Source organism: Chamaea fasciata, unplaced genomic scaffold (assembly GCF_029207755.1).
Source record: "Chamaea fasciata isolate MVZ Bird 193981 ecotype frontalis unplaced genomic scaffold, bChaFas1.0.hap1 SCAF_12, whole genome shotgun sequence".
NCBI lineage: Eukaryota > Metazoa > Chordata > Aves > Passeriformes > Sylviidae > Chamaea > Chamaea fasciata.
The window spans coordinates 2,500,001-2,523,122 of NW_027094097.1; the positions used below are offsets into that span (position 1 = coordinate 2,500,001).

General features: G+C 38.9%; 1 protein-coding gene across 1 annotated transcript in view; it reads right to left on the reverse strand.

Moving 5' to 3' along the window:
- URI1 (URI1 prefoldin like chaperone) overlaps positions 1 to 23,122 on the reverse strand; it is a 41,227-nt gene that overhangs the window by 14,238 nt on the left and 3,867 nt on the right. Inside the window, exons 2-4 of the mRNA XM_066194394.1 lie at positions 15,291 to 15,325; positions 11,213 to 11,291; positions 8,797 to 8,932 (exon numbers count right to left, since the gene is read on the reverse strand). Coding sequence (XP_066050491.1) covers positions 8,797 to 8,932; positions 11,213 to 11,291; positions 15,291 to 15,325 — 250 coding nt within the window. The remainder of the gene's footprint in view (positions 1 to 8,796; positions 8,933 to 11,212; positions 11,292 to 15,290; positions 15,326 to 23,122) is intronic.

Genomic DNA, 23,122 nt, shown 5'->3' on the forward strand with positions numbered 1-23,122 from the left:
AATACAGAAGAAGATGTCTCACACAATACTATGAAGGAGGCAAAGAGATCATCTCTAACACAGGTCATCAAAGTCACGCTCCAAGAAACTTTTTTAAGCTAGCTCCTGCCTCAGCACAGCTTCTCTCCATTAATGATACTCACACGAACACCAGCACTGCAGCACATCAAATATCTCATACACCCCAATTATTTATTTTCACAATATACAAGTATAGCAGAGCACCCTGCTCTTCCCATTCTACAGAGGGAAGATGACCACAAAATATTCCAGCTTGAAAAATTATTTTCAGAGTATTTGTACATATTTTTTTACCCTTAACTCTCTTTTTGCCTGTTAATTTTCGTATCTAATTAGGTATCTTGCTGGTCTTGGGGCTAATCCTAGAAAGTTTTAAGTACATACACAGCTACTCCCCATACGGTTTTCTGGCAATGTATACAGTTGTAAATGTTACAGGGACTGCATGTCTTATAATGATAGGCCTTTCAGATAAGGATGTGTGAGAATATAATAACCACCACAAAATTATTACAAAACGCATCTAAGTAGACAAAATGAGTTTGTACTTGTACTTAAAAATTAAACCTACTTACTAACTCGCTTCTACAAACAGGTTCTTATCCCTCCTCCCCTCCACACCCACAGGAGAAGGAATTATGCATGAAACAGTCAAGGAAAAACTCAACTACCATCAAGTGTGTGAGATTACTCTCACAGTTATATAATATTCAGTATTGTATGCTTTTTTCCCTGTTGATATTTCACACTGTCTCAAATACAATTGCTTAAAAAATGTATTACTTGCAGTAAATAGTTTAGAAAGAAATTTATGCATTTTGGAAAAGACTACTCAAGCAAAGTCCATCCTTTCCCACAAGGAGCACAAAGACAAAGCTCAGATTTTAGGGTATTTCAAACACATTAGCCTTTAAACCACACAGCAAGCTATGTGTCAAATGTGCAGTCACTCTCCATTCCTCGGGCTGTTTCTAAGAAATAGCTTAGGATTCTTCTCGGAAAAAACCCCTGCATTTGCGTTGACTCCTGGATGAAATACCACTTCCAAAAAAGCGTGAGATGTCTTGAGCTGTGCCAACACAGACCCAGCAGAGGACACAGCTCCTTCCACATGCAGTCAGGGTCCTGCTCCCCTCACTTCATCCTCCATCAGACAGAGCAGCTTTTATTATCAGTTAATTCCTACCAACCTCATCCACAGCGGTTTTGGTGTCTAACACACCCCCCAAAGTCCAAATAAAAAAGAGGCAGCAATAGTTTTTCTACAAAATGCTCCCATCTGTGCCTTCAGCTCTTGAACCTATCCTCAGTATACATAAGGATATACATAGTTGGGACCGATTTTCCTCTGGTTTTTATTTTACATTCATAGTAAACGGGATGCTCAGCTGTTTCTTCACCACCACGAGCGTCTCACTCCTTGCCTGCATATCTAAATATTGCTCAGCAGCCATCTAGGTTACGCTGCTGCTGGAGCACCAGCCCGCGATGCAGCTTCCCAGAGGGTGCACGCTGGCTCGCTCCGTTAGGTGAGGACACCGAGCAGTTACACAGTGTTTTATTTTAAAATGCTGTACAAGCATTAACTAATCTGCCCAGTGCCCTGCGAGGGAGGTGAGTATAACTCTCTCCTATTTCACAGATGAAGAAACAGACAGTTTAAGCGATTTGCCCCAGGCCACACAGCGCGGCGGCAGCGGACAGCTGGGATTACCGCGACGCTCCGGGCCCGCGTCCCCAGCCAGCCCGTCAGGCTGCTCACACCTCCCTGTCAGGGGAAAACCAAGGTTCCTGCCTGCCCAAAGCAGAGACCTTCCCTTGCTCAGGCCCCTCAGCAAAGATGGGGTCTCCTGGAAAAAGGCTCACGCACCTAACCACGGGGCAAGCTCAGGGTCTCGTGTTTTGAACTTGCCCCTGCACTTGCTAAAAGCCTCCAACGGAATTCACTGAATTTTGGAACACGCAGGAACTAGCGAGGAACAAGTCACCACAAACTACAGGGGTTTTTATTAATTGAGACCCCCATAAAAATACTGCTAGAATAAGAGAGGCTCCACAGTCTCCTCCTCTTACTACCCCGTGGTTTAAGCTTCTTAGAGCCTTTTAAGACGGATTGAACCAGAGGCTGTTGTCCAACTTTGTCACATCCAATAATCTGAGCAAAGTCTGACATGGCTTTCAGGTGAACCCGTGAAGTTCCTATTTTCATGTCCCAGCTAAACCACTTGGAAAGATAGTGCAGTGCCACAGCTCCCCGAAGCCTCTAGGACTGTTCTCCTGGACTACCCCAAGGAAAAGGTATTCGAACCAGGAATCACGATAAGTAGATTTCCTCTGCACAGCAGCCTTTCATATTTACAGGCAGCAAGATTTCTTTACATTTGAGATCATTCTTTCCCAGCTCCTTCATTAGTCTGAAAGGACTTGACTGGATTCCCTTATACCATGATTAGTCATTTTTAAGAAGCAGCCCTCTGCTTGCTACAAATACACTGGCAGAGGAAAAAAATAATTGGGGAACACATTTCATATTGTTGAAATGAAGTCCAGCGCAGCCAGATTTTACACGACATGACAACGTACTAATGCCAAACTGACACAAATTCTCATCTATGCGTTTTGGCTTTAATGGGTTAATTAGCTTGGCTGGATACAAATTTTAATTATCTGAGTTTGACATTAATGTCCTTGGAGTGTTGTCTATAAGGATTTGGGGAATCATAGACATTATTTTAGTTACTTCTGGAAACTGTGTGTTACACTGGGATTTAAATAGTAAGAACAGACAAGAATAGTGAGAACAGGTTGATCTATTTTGAAAAGTCAGACTTTGTGAAACAGGACAAACTGAAACAAAGCTGAAGCCTAATGTACCTGGTGTTTGGGGGAGTCTCATGGATATAACAGAGGAAATGATCTCCTTTAAGGATAGGTGACAGGACAGAAATTTTAGTTTAAGCGTAACAAAGAATTCTGTATGCAATTAAGATTTAGAGTAAAGATCTTCTTGCTTTGTAACACAGTTTCTCATGTAGAAGATAACCAGTCTTAAACACAGTTATTTATACACAGTATTGATACAGGCCAGGAACAACCACCTACCCCAGTCACTGAGAGTGGCTCAGTTCCTCCAGAGAGAAAACCAGGACACACAACCTGAAGGCAGAACCTCAGTAATTCATACTCTCAACATGGCAATTATGGGTACTTTAAGTGCATTATTTATTTTCTTACTTTATAGTGTCTGCATAAGTAGATCAATCACCAGAGGATTTTTGAATGTATTTTCAATAAATATATATTTAATCAGCAACAGAATTTTTTGTAGCCAATACTTTTCCAACAAACAATCACTTGAAACAACTAAGAAAAAAGAAAGCAGCATCTACTAGAAGCTTTTCAAAACACCCTTCTCTGGTCTTCTATTCTTTTCTGTTCATTTTTCTAGAAATGGATTTAAGAGTGAAAAGAGAATTCTGATGATTTTTTGTACATATGGATTTAAGCTCTCTTTTTGCTTGCAACAAGACATGTAAATTCATTCCTTCTAAAAGCAATTGCACCAGTTCTTTAAAATGCAACGCAACCCTTTGTGCAGTAGCTTTTCACCCTTTAAAGACAATCTTCATTCTGTTTTCCATGTTCCCTTGGTACCAAAACCAAAGTCATTTGGATTTTCTTCTGTAAAAATTTGTACAGGCAATTTGGCTTTAGGAACACTAAGTAAATGCAATGCATTTCTCTTTTAGGTTCACACACCTAAGTAATTGCTAGAATTATCTGAATACATTTGAATTCCTCCTAAACGAAGGAGGGTGGCATTCAGACAACTCCTCTGTTGCCCAGTAAGAATCATAAAAAAGGTAGGGGCGTATTTGAATCACAGTATGTAACTTACAGAAAGGAGTCTATTCTCCTTACTTTGTTCCAGTGTGTTCTGGTTAAAATACCCAGACTGTGGTCCTGTGAGGAGCCAAACACCTCCTGGGAACTGCAGACCAAATTTAGAGCACTTAGCACTGCGTCGAATCAGCTCCTAACTGAACAAGGGTAAGGAAGGAACTGAGGGAGGTTATCAAACTAAGAAGTGATAATCACAAAAAATGGTAAAAAAAAATTTTAAAAGCACAGCAGAACACAATTCTCTGTTGTGTAGAAAAAGAGCAGAAAAATGTATTTTTTTTTAATATAAAAAAAGCAAAAGCTGAATCCTGTTGTAGCATTGCCTACACATTTTGTTCTTAACCCCAAAAACTGTGAGTAGACCAGTTAGTGTTACATTATTTAGAGTATCAGGGAAGATATTTTTACCCTTGGATAAAACATTAAAACCTCTAAAGACCTCACTCATTCACAGATGGGAAATGGAAAGCCTTCCTATCATGTATTTTGGAGACAAAACCTTTTTTTTCTGGAAATGCTGATAAGGAACAAATTCAAACTGGTCCTCATCCACCCGGATCATCTCATTAAAACAATGGTATCTTTTAATGCTGTATCCTGAGCTATCGGTCAATTTTGATTGACACAAATATTTGTATTAGGGGTTACACACTGCAATTTACAATTGGGGACTATCACAATACTGTATGTTAATGTAATCAGTATTTTCATTTCATGAATTCATTTGCAGCATGACACTGCAAGGGTATTCTTACATATACTGAAGACAATTGTTAAGTAGTTCAACAATTCTCCTTTAAGTGGGATTTTTTTTTTATCTGATAAATTTTTAACACAATAAAACCACTCCTAGTTCTGTGTGCATGTTTTAATTTCCCACCTTTTAAAATGTTTAGACACTTGGAATACCTAGCATACTGAATTAATCCACAAATATTTACAAGAAAAATCTATTTAATTTCTTTCTATAGTAACTACCACAGGGACTATTGTAATGAAAAATTTCCCATCTTAAAGAATTAATGCGATTACTGATATAGAAAAGAAATGTAATTTATATCATCACAAACACGTAAAAGATATAATCCCATATTCACAAAAAGAATCTTTATTCCCTCTTTGAATCCTGAGACAATACAGTCTTGCCTTGAGGAGAAGAGAAATATTATGAAGTACCTTAAGCAAGATAATTGTAGGAGAAAAAAAGTACAATTGCATTATTGTTGTGCTAAACTGTGACATACTTAAAAAGCTAATTTCTTTTATTTTAATGGAATTTGGTGTGCATATCCTCTAATCTACTTCAGTATTTCTTCACATTTTTACACACAAACACATGTGTGAAGTGTTTCCCATTATCTGTATTACCTGGTTTAACAAACTGCAATGAATGTAAAACAATTAAAAATATACTTGGCAATTCTATAAACTTCGCTCTATTTATTAACTATTTTGGAACTAACTATCTAGAATGTCACAAAAAATGCACAGCAAAATAAAGACCTACTGCAACTCAAATATTATTCAAGAAGACACAATCAATATTTGATGAAAAACTAACATTTGACATGAGTGACTGTCCCAAATTTTACCAAATACATTTCAACCAATCACAGTGCTGAACAATTTGCATCTAAATCAAAAGCTAAGCAAACAGAAATGTATCCCCAAAATAGGGCTTTCTACAGCTATGTCAGCTAAAGTGCATTTAAAATTCAGTACAGTCACCCTTCAATTATTCCTTTCAATTAAATTAACTTTAACCAAGATATTAATCTACTGTGGCTGGGCATTTCTCTATTCCACAGAAGCAAACATTTTTTCACTCATTCTCCTTTAAAAAGCAAATTTAACAAAACTAGTAAGACAAAAAGGATGACCTAATTAGTACTAAGTAATATTTAAAGCTTTTATATATAGTACGCTCCTGTTGCTACCCCTAACTTCCAAGGCTTTATATTCACTGATATTGTTTGATTTATCTGGCACTACTGCTGCTGAAGCATGCAAATTCCCATCCTCCAGTCCTGTATGCACCCAACACACACTAAAGAAGTCAAACTGTAAAGAAAATGTCCTGTGAGCTTTGACTAAATGACCTGTTAGGCACTGGGGTGCTCGAGGGGCAGCAGGGACAGCCCTGGTGACCAGAGGTCTCCAACACACAGACCCACACATGAGCCAAAGGCAAGAAGGGAAACTCCCCAGAACCAGCAAGGAAGAACACTCAAAACTGTTCCAGGAATCTCTAACCCTTTCCTACCTGATAGACAGCCCTCCTAGAAAACTTGAACCCTGAACAGATGCTCTCCCACTCTTCACCACTCAGCAGAGACACAAGAGATGACATGCAATGAAAATATCCTGCATTTATTTTCTTATAGTCCTAACTCCTGTTAAAGCACTGAATTACTAGGGTTGTACCAAGTAAGTTTGTTCCAGTTAGCTGAACGTACCTGACCAGTTAGTTATGAAAAAAACACCCATCTAAATTAAACAGAGTAATATTGGATAAAAAAATGTAGGTCACTAAAGAAACAAACCATCAACAAATATAGCCAGGTTTATTTCAGCATGAGCCTCTCTTTGCTCTGTTCAGACCCCAATTCCTATACATCAAAGCCTTTAAGCACACACTGGCCTTAAACACATGCTTAAAAAAGCTTTGTCCCGTTAGGACCTTCTGCCTGGCACGCAGGACGTTGGGGACTGCTAGCAGTGTAATCCCCTGCAGTGAGCCTGCCCTCCTTTCCAGTGTGTGTGTGACCTACTCTTGGAATTTATGTCCAAAACAAAAAGATTATGTACAAAAAATCAAACCGCGTTGTGTCAATGTGATGATAATGCCCAGTACACACCACCCTGTACACCTCGCTCCCAACGTGCCACTGAAAGCAGAAGTCACACCTGTGGAAGTAACTACACTGCAATAAACACACAACAGAGACTTTAAACTAATACTTGCCAAACATCAGTCTTGCAAATTTGTGCCACAAGCAGCCAATTCCTATTACATAGCAATGGCCTACAGGTCTTTCACATATGTAACTTTTGTCCTTAGAACAAACTAACAAAATCTCCAATGTTCTTCTCTAAGCTGCATTCATTTAGCATGAAAATGGTTTAAAGAGTTTAAGTCAGTTGTATTTTTTAAGGGGGAAAAGTGTATCTTGGAAAGAAGAAACCTTTTTCCAGAATCCTATGTACTAATATGTTTTGCACCATCTGAAACTGAGAACAGTCCCTAAAAAAAAAAAGTTTTTAGTTAATACCAGTGTTTTGGAGCCTCCCACTGGCAGCCATCACACAGCTGAAGTGAACTATCAGCTGAATGGAGGGTTTATATCAGGCATCAATGACTATTTTGCTTTGAAGGAAATTAGTATTTCTGAGTTCGTATTTTAAATGCGATTTAAAAGATCATAAAGGAAAGAATTCAGCATTTATTGTGTGTCTCCCAGCAGACTACTTAATGTTCAAACATCTACGATGCAAAGGTCAAATGATTTCACTGAATGTAACGGTGACAAAAGTATTCTGCACCACTAAAAAAAAGTATCAGATGATCAAGGAAAAAGATCTGGACCTGAGATCTCACAAGAGTCACAATAAATAATGTAGATTCAGTTCAGTAAGAAAGAAAATTGCAAAGTTGTGTCAGGAGAAGCAGATTAAGAAAGATAATAGATAAAATACAAATTGCATACGTTTGGCAATGCTCTTCATAAATGAGTATTTTAAAGTAATACAGCAAATGAATTGTTATAAAAAAACCCTCAACCCTTTTTACATAAATACTGCCTGCACAGAATTGGAGAAAAAAAAAAGCTTATTCAGATGGGGAACCTCTAGGGTATTCAGCTGCAGGCAGCAACATGGATAGCTACAGTCAAACAAAAATCCAGTGTAAATAGTTGTGGTAGGTGTAATATACACAGGGCAAAGCTGCAGTGAGCACCCACTGAGGAACAGGACAGGTGACAGGTAAAAGAGTGTTAAAAAAAAAAAAACAACTCCAATGCTTGTCTGAAGCAAACAACAAGGACTAATAAGCATCAATTTACTTTCCATTTTGTTGTGCTTTTTCTTCCTTGACATTTACATCAAATATTTTAGGTTCTCCTTCCTTCTAACATAAACAAGTTCCAAAGTGCACCAGGCGCAGCTCCTGCCCTGGTCCTGGCTCTTTAAAGCCAAGATCTCAACGGCAGCTACAAAGAGCTGGAAACCAACCCAGGAATTGCCCCCATGATGTGTTTCTATGTAAGATAAATTTTGTGGTGATCAAAATTCACTGCATCTGGGGAGATCCAGAAGATCCAGAAGATCATTCCACACCAAAGGAACGTCAAGTGCAGGAGGCAGAAATGCAGCTGAGCATCAAGTATAAAAACCAACAAGCAAGAGTAAAGTATGTGTAGAAAGAGGGGGAAAAAAATGGAAAACTACATAGCCCAAGAAAAGAAAAAAAATCACCAAAAGAAAACAACAAAACAACAACCAAAACAGAGGACAAGACAGCATAGAAATAAGAATCAAGACAAGGGAACAAAATACAGGGAATAAGGTAACTAAGAACAAAAGCATAAGGCAGTATCCACTTTCTGGAAGACAACACAGCATTTGTCACATTAAAAAAAGTGAAAGGGGGTTTTTACTTCGGTTTCTTTTTCTAATTAGACATATCCAATCAAGTCTCAAGCAAGGATGGAAGATAAGGTGCTAAACTAATATTACATCTGAACAGGAATTCTGTTTGTGAGCTCACAAAAAGAAAAAAAAAAAGAGAAAAGCATAGATATCACTGATTTCATGTATTAATACAAAGATACATAATTTTAACTGTTAAATTATGTTCAGAAACATACATACGTTTTTTTCTGTGCTCAACCAGCTCAATAGCCTGCTTTGCTGAGCATTTTGAAAACCAGTTGTCCCCCAGCAGAACAGTGATCTCATTGGTGTGGACAAGCTTTCCTGGCATGAAGGCAAGAGGACCAAAAGGTACCTGTCAAAGACACAGACAGCACTAATGAAAATAAAACTTAGGCAGTCATACATGTCTTAGTTCTTTAAAAACGCCAAACACAGATTCTAAAAAAATAAAAATTTAACAGCAGCTATTTAGTGACTAACCCATCATAAATATTCAAATGACCAGATCCATTTGTATTTAGTACTGTACTTACAAAATCTGAAAACTTGAATTGCAGATGACACAAAACTACAGTACAGCTGAATGTTCACTTTGAAAACAAATTCACTTCCTCTGACCATATAAACCTTGATAATACAAATTGAGTTATATGCAGACTACATAATTTCCTAATAAAAACCAGATTAGCTTTGCTAAAAATTTCAATAGGTATGATGAACCCAAAGATGAGCTTCTCTTTTCAGAATCTGTCTTGCTAATTGTAAGCACCCAGAAACTCCAGTGTAAGACATTGGGGCTCCCAGCAGGACCACAGACAAGTGTTTAATCTCACTTTGCTGGGTCATTCACCAGGCTGCAAACCTCAACCTGCCAGGGATGCTCCACATGCAACTCTCACCCTCTAACTGCTCTCTAGGCACAAGGACAACAGGTAAAAGCAGGACACTTCAGGCAGGGGTACAGAGGTGACAAACACATTTTAGAACTTTACATCTGCTTCCTAAAACGTGAATCCCCATTTTAACATGCATTGCAACATCAAGGACACTGGTTTTATAATTTACGACATCTTCTACTGCTCAAATTTTACAGGCAGTGCTTGGGCAAGTCCTCTGGGTGAGGAGAAGCCTTGGCCACCCCTACTCCTGTCCCCTGCAGCAGCCCTGGCACCGTGACCCCCAGGCCCACTGCCACCTGCCTGGATGCCTGCAGGTTTCAATTGTGAAGAAATTAGGACACCCAAATCAAATGAGATCTAAAATGGAGGTGGCATAAAGATAAGAACCACATCCACATCGAGTCTCTCCCTTTTTAGGGTAAAAAGAGATCCATCTCAGAGTGTTTGTATCAGCTCCCTCTACTTTACTCTTCTGCCTTCTTCCTCAGCACAGCCACGTGCTTTCTCATTTTGTTTGTTCTGAAGCAGAGCACTTGGCCTAGTGGATCTGTCTTCTTGGAAAGCAATCTTCCCTCTCTTCATCCCCACAAGTGTCCCAGTGCTGGAAACAGTTGTCCAGCAGGCAGGACCCTGACATTAAAACTACGCAGAATGTGCTTTTCCTACACGTGTGCCCTCCCTGACTTGATTTTAAAGTAGCAGACTGCACGAGTGGCCTGTTCATTCTCCCCCTAAAATGATGAAAGCAAAATTAAAAGCATATGAAAATATTTCGATAACAGGATAGGAACTGTTTCTATACATCTAAAGTAACAGATGGGAACTAACATCGCTGCTTCAACTAAGAGTAAGCCTTATATCTAGCTTTCTTTCAGAAACATGGGAGTTTCTATGCTTCAAAACAACACAATTCTTATGCTTTACATCACGTGGCCACACATACACACGCGATAAATGGACTACACACATAAAATCCAGAGCTGTATCACTAGCAGAGCAAAGGGAAACCCTCCCTTTTCCCACATGGTGAAGTGTACCCCAACACTGTCTTACTAAGAACCCAACTCTGCATCTGAGCCAGGCTGCCAAGGGAAGGCAGAAGTCAGGCACCGAGTGCTGAAATCAGCCACTCAGTTATGTGCAGTACAACTTCCCTGCCTTCAAGGATGCATTTGGAGTTGAACCTGAGAAGGGAAGAAGAGAAAAAGAAGCCAATTTTTTCAAAGTTTTGGTAAGCGCACGCCGACATGGCAAATTTTACACAGAGAGCTGTGCAGTTGTTAGGGAAGATTCAGAGCCCCAGAAAAGATTGCTATGTCAATGGGAAGATTGGTGGAACAAAAATTAGCAGCACCTTTTTATGTAAAAATCAATGTTCTGGGGTTTATTTCCATGAATCAGGAAATACTACAGCCACTTTCTTCTCAGGAAATGACTAAGTACCGTAATTCAGTCATAATTATAGTTTTCTATACAATAGATTTACATATCAAACATGTCAGGTTTTGTGTTAAGCATTTATGCCATCAGCTTTCAGTTGTCAGTAACACTGCAATTTATAATGGATTTCAAAGAAAAGAGAAAGAAACAAAAGCAAAGGTTTAATTATTATCATAATAAATGTAACATTACTAAGTACTGGCAACCTGACTAACACCTCACCCCCAGTGCAGGCAGCCCAGGTTTTAACAGTTTTAACCCATTTTCTTGTGTGACCTTTGCCATGCACATACCATGATATCGTAGGACAGCTTGTCAGGCAATGTCTGGAGTCGTTCCTGAAGAGCCTCATAATCACTCTCCACCTTCTTCCTGTTGACAAATTCAAGTTGATTCAATTTCACAGCTAAAGTAAAGAGTTAATGGTTTTCTGCTAGTAAATCAAAAACACACCAAAAATACAGAAAAATGAACTGTTTTACTCTAACACATCCAGCTGGTAGATTAATAACGCATTTATAAAAGACATGGGATGACAAACATAATAGCTAGATTATTTTCTAATAATGTGTATTAAGATAGGTACATGATTATTTTAGATTGTGCATGTCTCATTCAGAATTAGAATTTTTCACGGTGCAAAGAAGCAGTTCTTTCACTAGGATTTGGAGTATCTCACTCCATGTTCAAGTCCAAGTTATAACACCACCAATATTTACAAAAAGAACTGAAAATCCAGTTTATGCTTTGTAAGAGGCAAATTCTTCACACTATCATTTGTAATACAGAGCTCACATACTGACCTTGGTTTGAGCTGACATAAATGAGCAAAATTTTAATTAATTCCGATTTTCCCATGAACTTCAAGAGTCAACACTCCTGAAAGATGGCTCAACCACCAGGATTCTGTCCCATCTTCAAGCCCAGATGAGGGACAAGCATCCTTTCTGATACCTCACTATCTAAATTGTAAATAAGGCCCATACTACATGTTGCTACCCAGGAGAGAAATGGTTTGGTGAGCTGGGACAAGGTTTCCATTCCCATGGCAGACACCTGGCTTTTCACAGGACTTTGCTAGAAACAGCATTTCAGTGGCTGCAGGGATTTTACTCTGTGTGCAAAACAAGCAACTACACTCCCTCTAAAAAAGCCTTCTTTTGTAAAGGCATTCTTACATTTGTCTGGGAAAAGTCCTTTAATGGACCCCTACCATTCTAAAGGTGGTCAGAAATCAGCTCCTGCGTGAAGTACCTGGCATATAAATGTCAGGTTTGATGATATTGTTTACTTGTACTTCAAAACAATAAACATATATAAGGTAGTAAATTGTGCAATAAAAGGCATCTGAAAGCTCAGAGCAGCACACTTAACAACGCTGACCCAAGATGCAAATTACAGGTTTTCTGAGGGTGGTTCAGGAAAGCAATCTATAAATGTGCTGAAAAATGAATGTCATAGTTGATAACACAACTCTCAAAATATTACCATTGATTTTCTTAGATTCATAAGCAGAGTGAAATCTTTTTCGGCATTCATTATGAAAAATTATCTGATCCTCTTATGTTTTGACTCACTTGCTTCACACTTAAACATTGCTGTAACCACCCTACTTTAAGTTGTTGAACTCATCCTGAAAAAAAGAATTAAGGTTTTTAGCCACTTGGACATTAAAACCATATTCCACATAACTGATTTACAAAAGCAGCTTGCCGCTGCTTTGCTCTGACAGCAGATTTCTCCCAGACATTTTAGGCAAGTCTTTCTGTCCGTTGCCCACATAAGAGTGAAAACATAATTCACTTCCTTCAAAGAGGAAGGACAAACTCATGAATCTTAGCAAAATGCACTGAGATGTTTAGGGGGAGGAAGGAATATAATGAAAACTTGGTGTCAACAATAACAATCAATTACTTAACGCTATTTACAGAACCCAGCCTTCGCCTCGGAGAGATCTGGACTTGAGAAATGGACTCCAAGCAGCCACTGAAAAACAAGGCCCAGCACACGTCTCAAACACAGGAAAGGACTCCATGGGAAGAGCCTGGCATGAAAATCCCCCTCTCACAGCAGGATTAAACATTCCCATCGTTTCATGGCTGCAAGTCACTCAACATTTCTTCATTAACCTGAAAAGAAGTCACTGTCTTTGAGGTCTGACTGCAGCGTGTTACTGAATAATCTGATCAGGGGCCAGGAGAAATCACTTGCCACAGAAGCTGTGCTACTGCAGAAGCAAAGCACCCTGCTTTTTGTACTGGGACTGCCGCCCTTTGCCGAGCAAACCTCCACCATGGCAGTCTCTAAAAGTGGGGTCACATCCTGGACCGGGCCATGCAGAGAAAGAAAATTTTAATTGATCCTTTTAAATAATTAGCTTAAAGCAGCATTACTTAGGGGGAGGAAGTTCCCTCTTCATGTACAGCTGATGTTTTCACACGCCCTGGGGTGTGCCAGTGCTACACCCTGCCACAACAGGCAATGAAGAACCAAAGGGAACAGGGAGGAAAAACCCTGGGACTCCAGCTATGAACATGCCCCTAGAAGGAGAAATGCATGTCTAGTTATTAATCCCACACCCAACCCATTACTGAATTCATGGCTTTAGAAATATACTTCAAAAAGTGCACTGAAAAATGGAAAAGAAAATAATTTAATGGAAATATATTGAAGCTGAGCATTTTAAAACCCTATTGTTATTCACCCAATTCTATTTAACATTCTTCTGTGTCAGTGACTACTTAAAAGGTCTTATATGAACAAATTATTCAGTTGAAACAAGAGCACTCGGCTCTTGCACAATCAGGTTTTAAATAAGAGTACTAAATTTTAATTTTTTTGTTAATGAAGTAAAGATTGTATGGATGCTATACAAACTGCTTTTCTATGTAGAAGAAATCAGTAAGGCGTTTTTTTTTTCATTAGAGGCTCTGTGCCCAAAACCCCCAAGTTCACGGAGTCATTGCCAGAGTTTGCATAAAAGCAAACACAGGAGCAACTCCTTCTTCCACAGCCAAGAGTCCCAGGTCACTCCACAAACCTCACCCACTGCAAAAAGGAAAATTACTGTCACAATTTTCCAAACTTTTAAAAAATCTGCTCAAATTTTACAGCTTTCTGTCAAATAGTTTATTTCTGAAAAAAAATAAACTGTCTCTAAGTGGAAGAACGCACATGCAGAATTTCACCTGGGAGCCAGTAGGCACAGCCACTGCAAAGCTCCTGAGAAAGTGTAGGAGCTGGAGATATTCTGCCTGCCTTCACCACAGCAGCACCAGTAGGCACTTCAATATTTCCCTTATTGAAAATTAATGCAGGCTCTGAATTTTAAACATAAATGAAACATATTAGTTTTAGATTATTTTTGCGAGCCAATAGTCAGAATTTAATATGATGATGTGTATAGATTGCCTTGATTTTTTTCCTCTTATCCAGCGCTTGCAGCCTATGTGCATTTAAACTAAAAACATTTGATACACACTAAATATAAATTATTTGCTTGGAGATCTTTCAGGCATGAAGAAAAAGCCTCTTAAAATAAATTTAAAATATTATATGCTTGATGGTGTATAACCAAAGGTTTAATCTCACCACTAAAGGGGCAGTTGCTGTGATTCTGCAATAACCCTGCAGACAATAATCAAGACAGCTCCTGTTGTTCTCTCAGTAAAATCATGGTAAACACAGCATGGATATATCGTAATTTGATATCTGTAAGATCCACTGTTCTATCTCACAGTAACTCATAATATAACATTTCATTCACCATTAAATGTACATTTTCCTCAGATGCCATACAAAACTATTATTAACTAGGTATGTTTTCTATTAACCATAGATTGCCAACAGAGAAAAAAATGCCCAGAAATAATTTTTTTAATATAATAAACCATTTATTTATTTTACAAACTAAGCTTTAGCACATTCTTTACTTGGGGGAGGGAGGGAAAACAGTGAAATATTACTTTCCACATTGTTTCAACACATGCAGGGGGGCAAGTGGAATTTCCCTACTTGCTCCATAGTTCGAAAACAACAATAATTCTACCCTGGGATCACCTTTTCACTATTCAGGCAGATTAAGCATTCATCCAACAAGGTTACTTGGGCAAAAATGACAGATGAGAGAGGTTTTTAAAGCAGAAGTATAAACACTGAGGCTCACTGTATTTGTGATTTAATTATATCAGTGAGAAATAGATATATTTTAAGGAGAGTACATTGCAACAATTCTGAGCTACCACTAACTATAATCCCCAAAACACGCTAGCAGGATTTGACTCCCATCAGAATCAACAGCAATACTTTACTAAAACATAACCAGGTTACTCATCAGTATTTTAGACATGTAAGACTGTTTTTTTTACTTACCAGTGCTGGATTTTTTCTTTGCAGCCAGTGACCACCTGTCATTAAAACAGATAACTACGCATGAAAAAAACAAGGCTAAGCACACAGCTGCAATGTCAATGCATCAGAAACTAGAACAGGAGCTTTACAGATTTGGTGCTGTCTCTATCCACATTTTTATTTGTCAGGGCAAAGGCGTGTGAATGGTCGTTCTTAAGCAGCACACTTTGTCACAGGCTAATGCAGAGTGATAACCACAGAAAAAAATTACAGCTTTTCACTTCTTATTTTGGTACAATACCTGCTCCATAACTATTACGTGACACAGGATCTGAGATAAGTAGCGGTTTGTGCAATCTGCCGATCTATTTTCAGTGTTACATGTTTGCAGAGTAAGAAAACAACATAAATTATAACAAGACATCAATGTAACTCCCATACTCGGTCATTAAAAAGCAAAACAAATGAATCTCACAGCACCAAAAACATTCTTCCTCTATCAGTACATCAACAAATGTTTCCACTGGCCACTTGAACTTGAAAAAGCACAAATCAACTCTGTGCTGTGTAAAATACATGGATCTTTGACAACAGGATGGGCTGCTGGCTTCTATTCTTTCCAGTCTCAAAAAAGTAAGTTTTAATAGAAGTATTTCACTTACTTCCTTATGCCACAGGCTTTCCCAAGAGATACAAAAGAATTTACAAAATAAAATACATTGTTAAAATTAAATACTTTTATCTTTTTTACCTGCAATTTTTTAGACTATATATAGCAAACAGGCAGGATGTTGAAACCTGTGACCTTCTCTGCCACAATTACACGGAGATTTTGTCTTTCAAAACATTCTGATCTCTGAACAATAGTTACCAAAAATACAACACAAACAATTTCATTCAATTATATGAAATGCAATGAAGCCATGAGGCAGTTAAATATGTCTAGACAGCTTCTTCTCAATATAAGCGTTTTCTAGATTTTTTTTTTTTTACAAATTTCGTTTTTCCTATAGCCAAAATAATGCTAACATTTGAAAGCAATTAATGAGAAAATTTGCAGAGAAAACAATAACATACATTCAAGTACCACTGAAATCACTGGAGCAGATAATTCTTTTTTTTTTTTCCCAAACAACAGAATGAAAGACAATTTTTTTTTCAGTTAGCATATGTGCAGCTTTTGCACAACAGATCTCATTCCCTGCACTTCCTACTCATGTAGGAGTAAAAAAAAAAATGGGACTACTTTGTGAGCTAATAATTCTTTAAACAGAGCAAAGTTCTTAAATGAAAAGGATCAGCTTTACATTCGTGGTTATGTTATTTCATAATCCATCAGGAAAGTCAGCCAGGTAGCTCATCCCACATAAGCCAAGTTTAAATTTATCATTTGCTTTAAACTCCGACAAATCAAATGCCTAGCAAAATATCTTCCTTAATGTGCAAGCCAACTATTTTTAAGCTTGAGAGTAAATACACGGACTTGTACAAGACATCAAGCCAGAAATCTAATTCATACTATTAAGATGAAGCCCATTTTAAGAGTCAAGTTTCTGCAGAAGACATAAATTGTCTGGTAACAAAGCTAAGGCACACTGGAGCCCACCACTAACGAGTTGAGGAGTCCAAGCCTATTCTATCCACATCCTTCATCCTTTCACATTTGGCAGTGATTGTGAAGCACACAACATAATTTAGCATATAAAAATGTTTATGAAATCCTTTAAGAAAGTTTCAATTTAATTGCCCCGTTACAGATGAAGATGGAAAAGACAGGAAGCTTTCCATTCCCCATACATGACTTTCCACGCATGAAGTGAGCTGAAAGCACAGAAAGAAAAGCCCTGCAAACCGTAAGAGCAGCATGTTCATTAACCTCTACATGATAATCCTTTCGTAGCTGCATATTAACTAGTTACATATTCATAATCATTTACATTATTTAGAGGACCTTCTATGAAAAGTTCCAGGCTATATCCATTAGCCACAATGTTAAAGGTTACAGAAGATAGTCTACTTAATGTTTCCAGGAAGCTTTTTTAATTAGTAAATATGTAAATTGGCCACATATGCTTTTAATGTTTTTAAGAAATAGTCCATCAGTAAAACAGCATAGGGGCATATGCTGTTTCCATCACCCTTTATGCCCCTTTAAAAAAAAAAAATCAATAACACCAATCAATTTTAATTTAATCCTTCTTCTTTGATATAATCTCTCTTGAAGGGATACGAAAGGGTGGAACCAACAACAAACCTTTTCATTTCAGTGGCCAGCACAAAATGAGAGCTTTTACAAAAGTGCTAAAATACACCACCTTAAAAATGTTGCAGGCTGCACTTCTGGAACTGAAGTCTATTAAAAGAATAGAGAGAATAAATATTGAAAAACAGATGGAGATCAATTATGCATATGACCTTTATTAGGTCAGTCCCACTGTTTGGATAACAACTGGTTCTTAGCACAGCAAAGAAACAAATAGATAAATATATAAACAAATCTTTGATTCTTTGCCTTTAATCAAACACAGGAAAATCATTAGTCTATCTTCCACACATAATTGATATCCAGAGTTACAATTAAACAATGAAAATCCCTTTTAGGGTAAATAAAATAAATGACCTGCTTGTTTGTTCACTTGAGTTCAATTTACCTGGACAGCCAGTGCCACCAAGTATGCCTTACTTTTAAGACATCATAGTAAAGGGGTATCAACTAACTCTGAATTCTCCCCTTTCAGGCATAAAAATGTATGAGTTTGTGAATGCACACGGTTATCAGTGGCTTATCTGCATACTAAAATATTTATTAAACTACTCCTGCAGCAGACTTAACATTACTTAATCACAGGTCTGGTTATTAAAACAGGATCCACTGTCAGAAAATGTATTCCACAGTCTTAAAAGAAAGCAAATAGGCAAATATCTTGTTTCCTTCCTTTCCACCAACAGCAAGTTGTTAGAATGCAATGTTTCTCAAGCCCCTGAAACACCAAAACCACACCTGCGAGCTCCACAAGCAGCTCCAGGGGACAGGCCATCCCTGCACACCTGTAACTCAAGGTGTAACTCCTGCTGGATTAAACCCTTCCAGCAGGAGACTACGTGCTTGTTCTCTCTCACTGCTGCATGCCTGAGCTATTTCTAGGGATGCCGGTGTGCTGCTTTTAGGGAATCCCTCGTTAGTAGGTGTCACAAGCAGAGCACGAGGATCAGCTTTAGACCTGTGATCCCAGGTGTCCCCAGTTCCACCCAGGCAGTGTGATCCCAGGGCAGATTGCAGGCTAGTGACTCCAGATCACCCCCAGGCAACTCCTATCACACAGCCAAGGACTTCATTAGCTGACCAAAGACAGAGCTTTCCTTCCTCCCTTCCCAGTCCATCTGGACACTACCTTCTCCCTGATCTCGCACCCAAGGAGTTCAAAATCTCCTCCATGAATTCAAGTGAGCAGCACTTTGAAAAGGCACTGCACTGATTCTGCAGGCTCAGTTAGAACCACTGACTCTGGTCAGGGCTGGGAAGGGAAGCCAGAGCTCCCAACTCAGCAGCCAGGCCCTACGATCACTTCCAACGTTTCCTTGGCAATGAGGACAGGTGAGAAGGATGCTGTAGCACAAAGGAGATCCTCACCCGGACGTGCCATGGGTCTCTAACCTATTCCACATCGCCCCAGCAGGTCTTCACTCTCCTCTACAAGGACACTTCTTTCCTGCACCTTATTTTTCCTGATCTGTTACTTCTGCACGTGCTCCCATTACCAACAGCCAAATACAATTCTCTGTGGTGCTTCTGATGAACAAAGTGGTGGCACAGAGTTCTCTCCTCCTGTCCATTCCCAGACTACGCTGCTTTATTCCGGTGCTTCTCCAAGGTGGAGGGCATGCAAGTGAATGTTTCTCCCTACTACTGAGCAGCTGGGCACTGCCCACAAAGGTGCTGGGTTTAGCACACAGAGGGCGGTTCTCTCTCATCTCCTCTGAACAGCAGTAAGACAAGCTGCAAGTCAGAACCTTATTTATGTCTCATCTTGTGAAAAACTGTAAGTAACAGAGGCAGTCCTGGTGTCATCGGCGGGTAGCTTGGGGTACCAACGTTAAACCTGCTCTATGTGAATCGTGCAGTCATGTTCAAGTCCAGAGAAGTGGAAACTTTTGGTTTTAAGGTGGAAGTTAAATAAATAAAATGATGAAGACAAAAATGTCACATCAGATTAGGAAGAGGTCTCAAATGAATGAGAGGCCATTTCCACACTTCCAAGTATGACAGTGGAAATGTTAAAGACTGCACAAAAGCAAAGTTTCTCTTTAAACAAGCTGCAAGTTAGGCACCTAAGAGGCCAAACAAATGTCTGCTGGTTCTACATGCACACTTGAACATTTTGCTTCAAAACTGTGGCTCACAACCTGGCTGGTCTTCTGAAATTAGAAGCTAGGGACACAGATCTAATCCCAGCCCTGATTCTGTTTCTTCTATATGGCCTTGAGCAAATCACAACCTCTCAAGTCTACATTTCTTCATCTGCAAAATGGGGATAATAGTATTAACCTACCCACCTCAGAGTGTTTAATGATGATTAATTAATGTGAGAAAAGCACTCTAAAGATGTAAGAGCACTATATAAGTGATAAAGCATTATTTACCACTTGAAAAGTAATCTGAATAAAATCAGATATGCAAGTAATTTGTTTACATGTAGCAATAATATAATTTGTGACTATTTAATCTTGAATTAGTCTCACTTTAAACATCCCTTTCAATCACATTTCCAGTTACTTATGAAAAAAGACAGTATGGAATACTTTTTGTGGAAGCAAAGCAAGTAATGAGGTGGTAATTAAAGTAAGGGTCTAATAAAGTCTAAAACCAATGACTTGCCTTCGGGAGACTGTCCCTGCCATTTGGGATTGTAAAAATATCTCACTTTCAACCTAGGTCCTGTTGTTCAGAACCTTCCACCAGCGTATGCTGGTTTCCTGAAATGCAGATCCGTGTTTTGCAAGGCTCATGATAAATCCAACATCATTTCCACTACTGACTTCCTTCAGGTAACTCCAGCTCTGCATGGTTCTAAATGTTCAATATTCCAAATTCAAGTATTTTCTGTGGTTCATACATGCACATGAGCTGCCTCCACCTGGAAATGTTTGCGGTATCAAAACACTCTCTGCCATGCAACCCATGCATGAGATTTCCCTCTTGTACCCCCAAACATTAAAATTTTACCCATGAAATCACCAGTTCACAATACTACTTTACATTACAGAACAACACTAATGGGTGGTCAAATATTTAATCAACTCTTGGTAACACGGATGTAACAAGCCACAGAAAAAAATAAACATTTGAAATGAATTTTTACTGTTTTCCTCTAGGAAACTACACAGTACTTGCCTAGAATACAGCAATCACTGATGGAGAAAGACAGAATTAACATTTGTACAATTGTTTATCCTAGAGCCACATTTTCAATCAAAAAATGAAATAAAACTATTAAAAATTCTTCAGTCTGTTGGCACACTGTATGATCTAATGCAAAAGGAAGAAAGCATTTCTGAGCTCTCGTATTCATTTATTAAATCATATTACTCAAAAACACTACATTTCGACAAATTATTAACATAAAACCCCCTTTAGGTGGAAAGTTTTGCCTTTTGAACAAATATGTTTGAGAAGAATACTGAAGAAAAAGAGAGAAAGAAATCTGAATCACGGCAAACATTTCTTCCTAAAGTAAAAAATCTTACATAGAAATATACCCACGATTTTAACTTTTCTTTACAAGAAAACAATTGAAGATCTACTATTTTTGTATTAACTTTGTACACACCTGTGGGTCTTGCAGTTTTGCAGAAAAAGTAGGATTTATTTATTAATAAGTAATAGTTATGTACTAAGTTCTGACCAAAATTATTTTGCTGAGCTCAAAAATTCCACACAGCAAAAATCCCAAGGGCAGCAGGATGTCTTCTGCTGAGTTCCACTATCTCCAAACCAACAGGAGTGGGGCAAGCAAGGAACACAGAGTAAGATCTCATCCTTCACTGGCAGCAAGCCAATGTCCATGTCCTGTAACTTCATCTTGAGACAGAGATAAGAACTCTAAACTTAGTATTTTAGCTGAGGTCAGGTAAACATATTTGTGTGGCTACAGCATACCCAGGCTCGCCCAGGTACCCAGAGAGCAGCAGACGAGCAGGGCAGAGAACTCCCATGAGCTAAGCAGCCCAACATCCCAAGCAGGTTTTGCAAGCTTTGATGGAGTTCACAGTGCAACAACTACGCTGCCAGCAAAACCTAAGCTTAACTGGCTTAAAATTGCCATGAGCTGTGACACTTGCCTCATAGACATCGCTGCAGGCTGTGGTTCAGCTTTCAGCCACAGTCCTGAGTGAACTCAGCATCATCCCTCCCTGGCTCCTGCTACTCAGTTCCACTCTCTCATCCTCCCAACCCCAACATGATCTGATGACAGACATTTGTAACCACATTAGGGATCTACATGGGATGAAAAATAGTCCAGGAAGAAAAAAGAAAATTAAAAAAAAAATTAAAAAAAGCAACAATGAAATTTGGTTTTAAGCTGGATCCCAGCCCAGTTCACTGAGCACTGTCACAAATGTGCCACCCTAAAACTGCTAAAGAACTGAAAAAAGCACACACACAACAACTAAGTTGCTCAAATCTAAGTCCTTTGGACAACTCACATGACCATTAATGAAAATTTTGAGCAAGTGTCTGAGACTGTAGCTCCAGTGCTGCAGCCTATGCTAACAGACAAGAGGGACTACAAAAGCAGCACCTGCACAGTGCAGCAGTGTCCCAATGCCCTCACCACAAAAACACGAAGCTTTAATGGCCTGCTGCTCTGAAGGTCTCAAGAGGCAAGCTCTGAGCCAGCAGATCCACCTGCAACACTGGAGGCTCAGACTAAAACAATTTCACATCCTCAAAGGATGGAAGAAGTACTTGAGTCAAGGAGCATCCAAACAGACCTGAGAAGACAGGTTACGAGCTTAACTTATAGAATGGAGACCTGCAAAGATACATGATTCCCAAATGGCACCCTGGTCACTGCATCTACTCAAAGCATCTGCAGACAGCTAGAAGAGCAGCACAGTTCAGCAACACTTAATTTTTGTGCATGTAATCTCATCTACACATTTTAGTTACCAATGAAGTCGGACACACACAGGCTTGCCCTCTCCCGAAAAAAGGCAATGCTCTTTAAACTCTTTTGTGCATAGTCACCTTCAATTACCATTAAAAAAAATCTACAGAAGATCTGTTAATTTATTTCACAACTCTTGACACTATATAAACTAGTGGGTATTTAACTCATACTAATAAGAACATGAACAAATATTGACTAAAAAAGTAAAAGTGATGATCAATTAACACTGGAGGAACCGTAAGTATTCCATAAAAAGCTTCCAGATAACGACAGAATTAGTCCTTTTACTTGAATGCAGCACATGAAAAAACTTTACCGGAACCACTGGAAAGGGTATGTCATCACAAGTTTCCAAAAAGGTAATTGTCCAGGTACCCTTTAAAAAGGAATAATGCAAATAAAGCTCCACACAGGTTCTTTTAAAAAAGGAGCACGTCAAACCAAGTTTCAGACACTCTATTCCCTTTCCTCAAACAGTTACTGTGCAAAATGAAGTCCTGCTGCACTGGTGGCTCATACCCAGGCTTCCTGTGGATTCTGTGAACTTGGACATCAGCTGGAAACAGTGCAAACTATGGGAGACACTGCATTGGAAAGCACATCTGAGTCTCATCTGTGAGTCCGCAGGCAAGCACTTCCAGATTTCCAGCAGCTCCTGCAGCAGCATCAAGTGTACAAGAC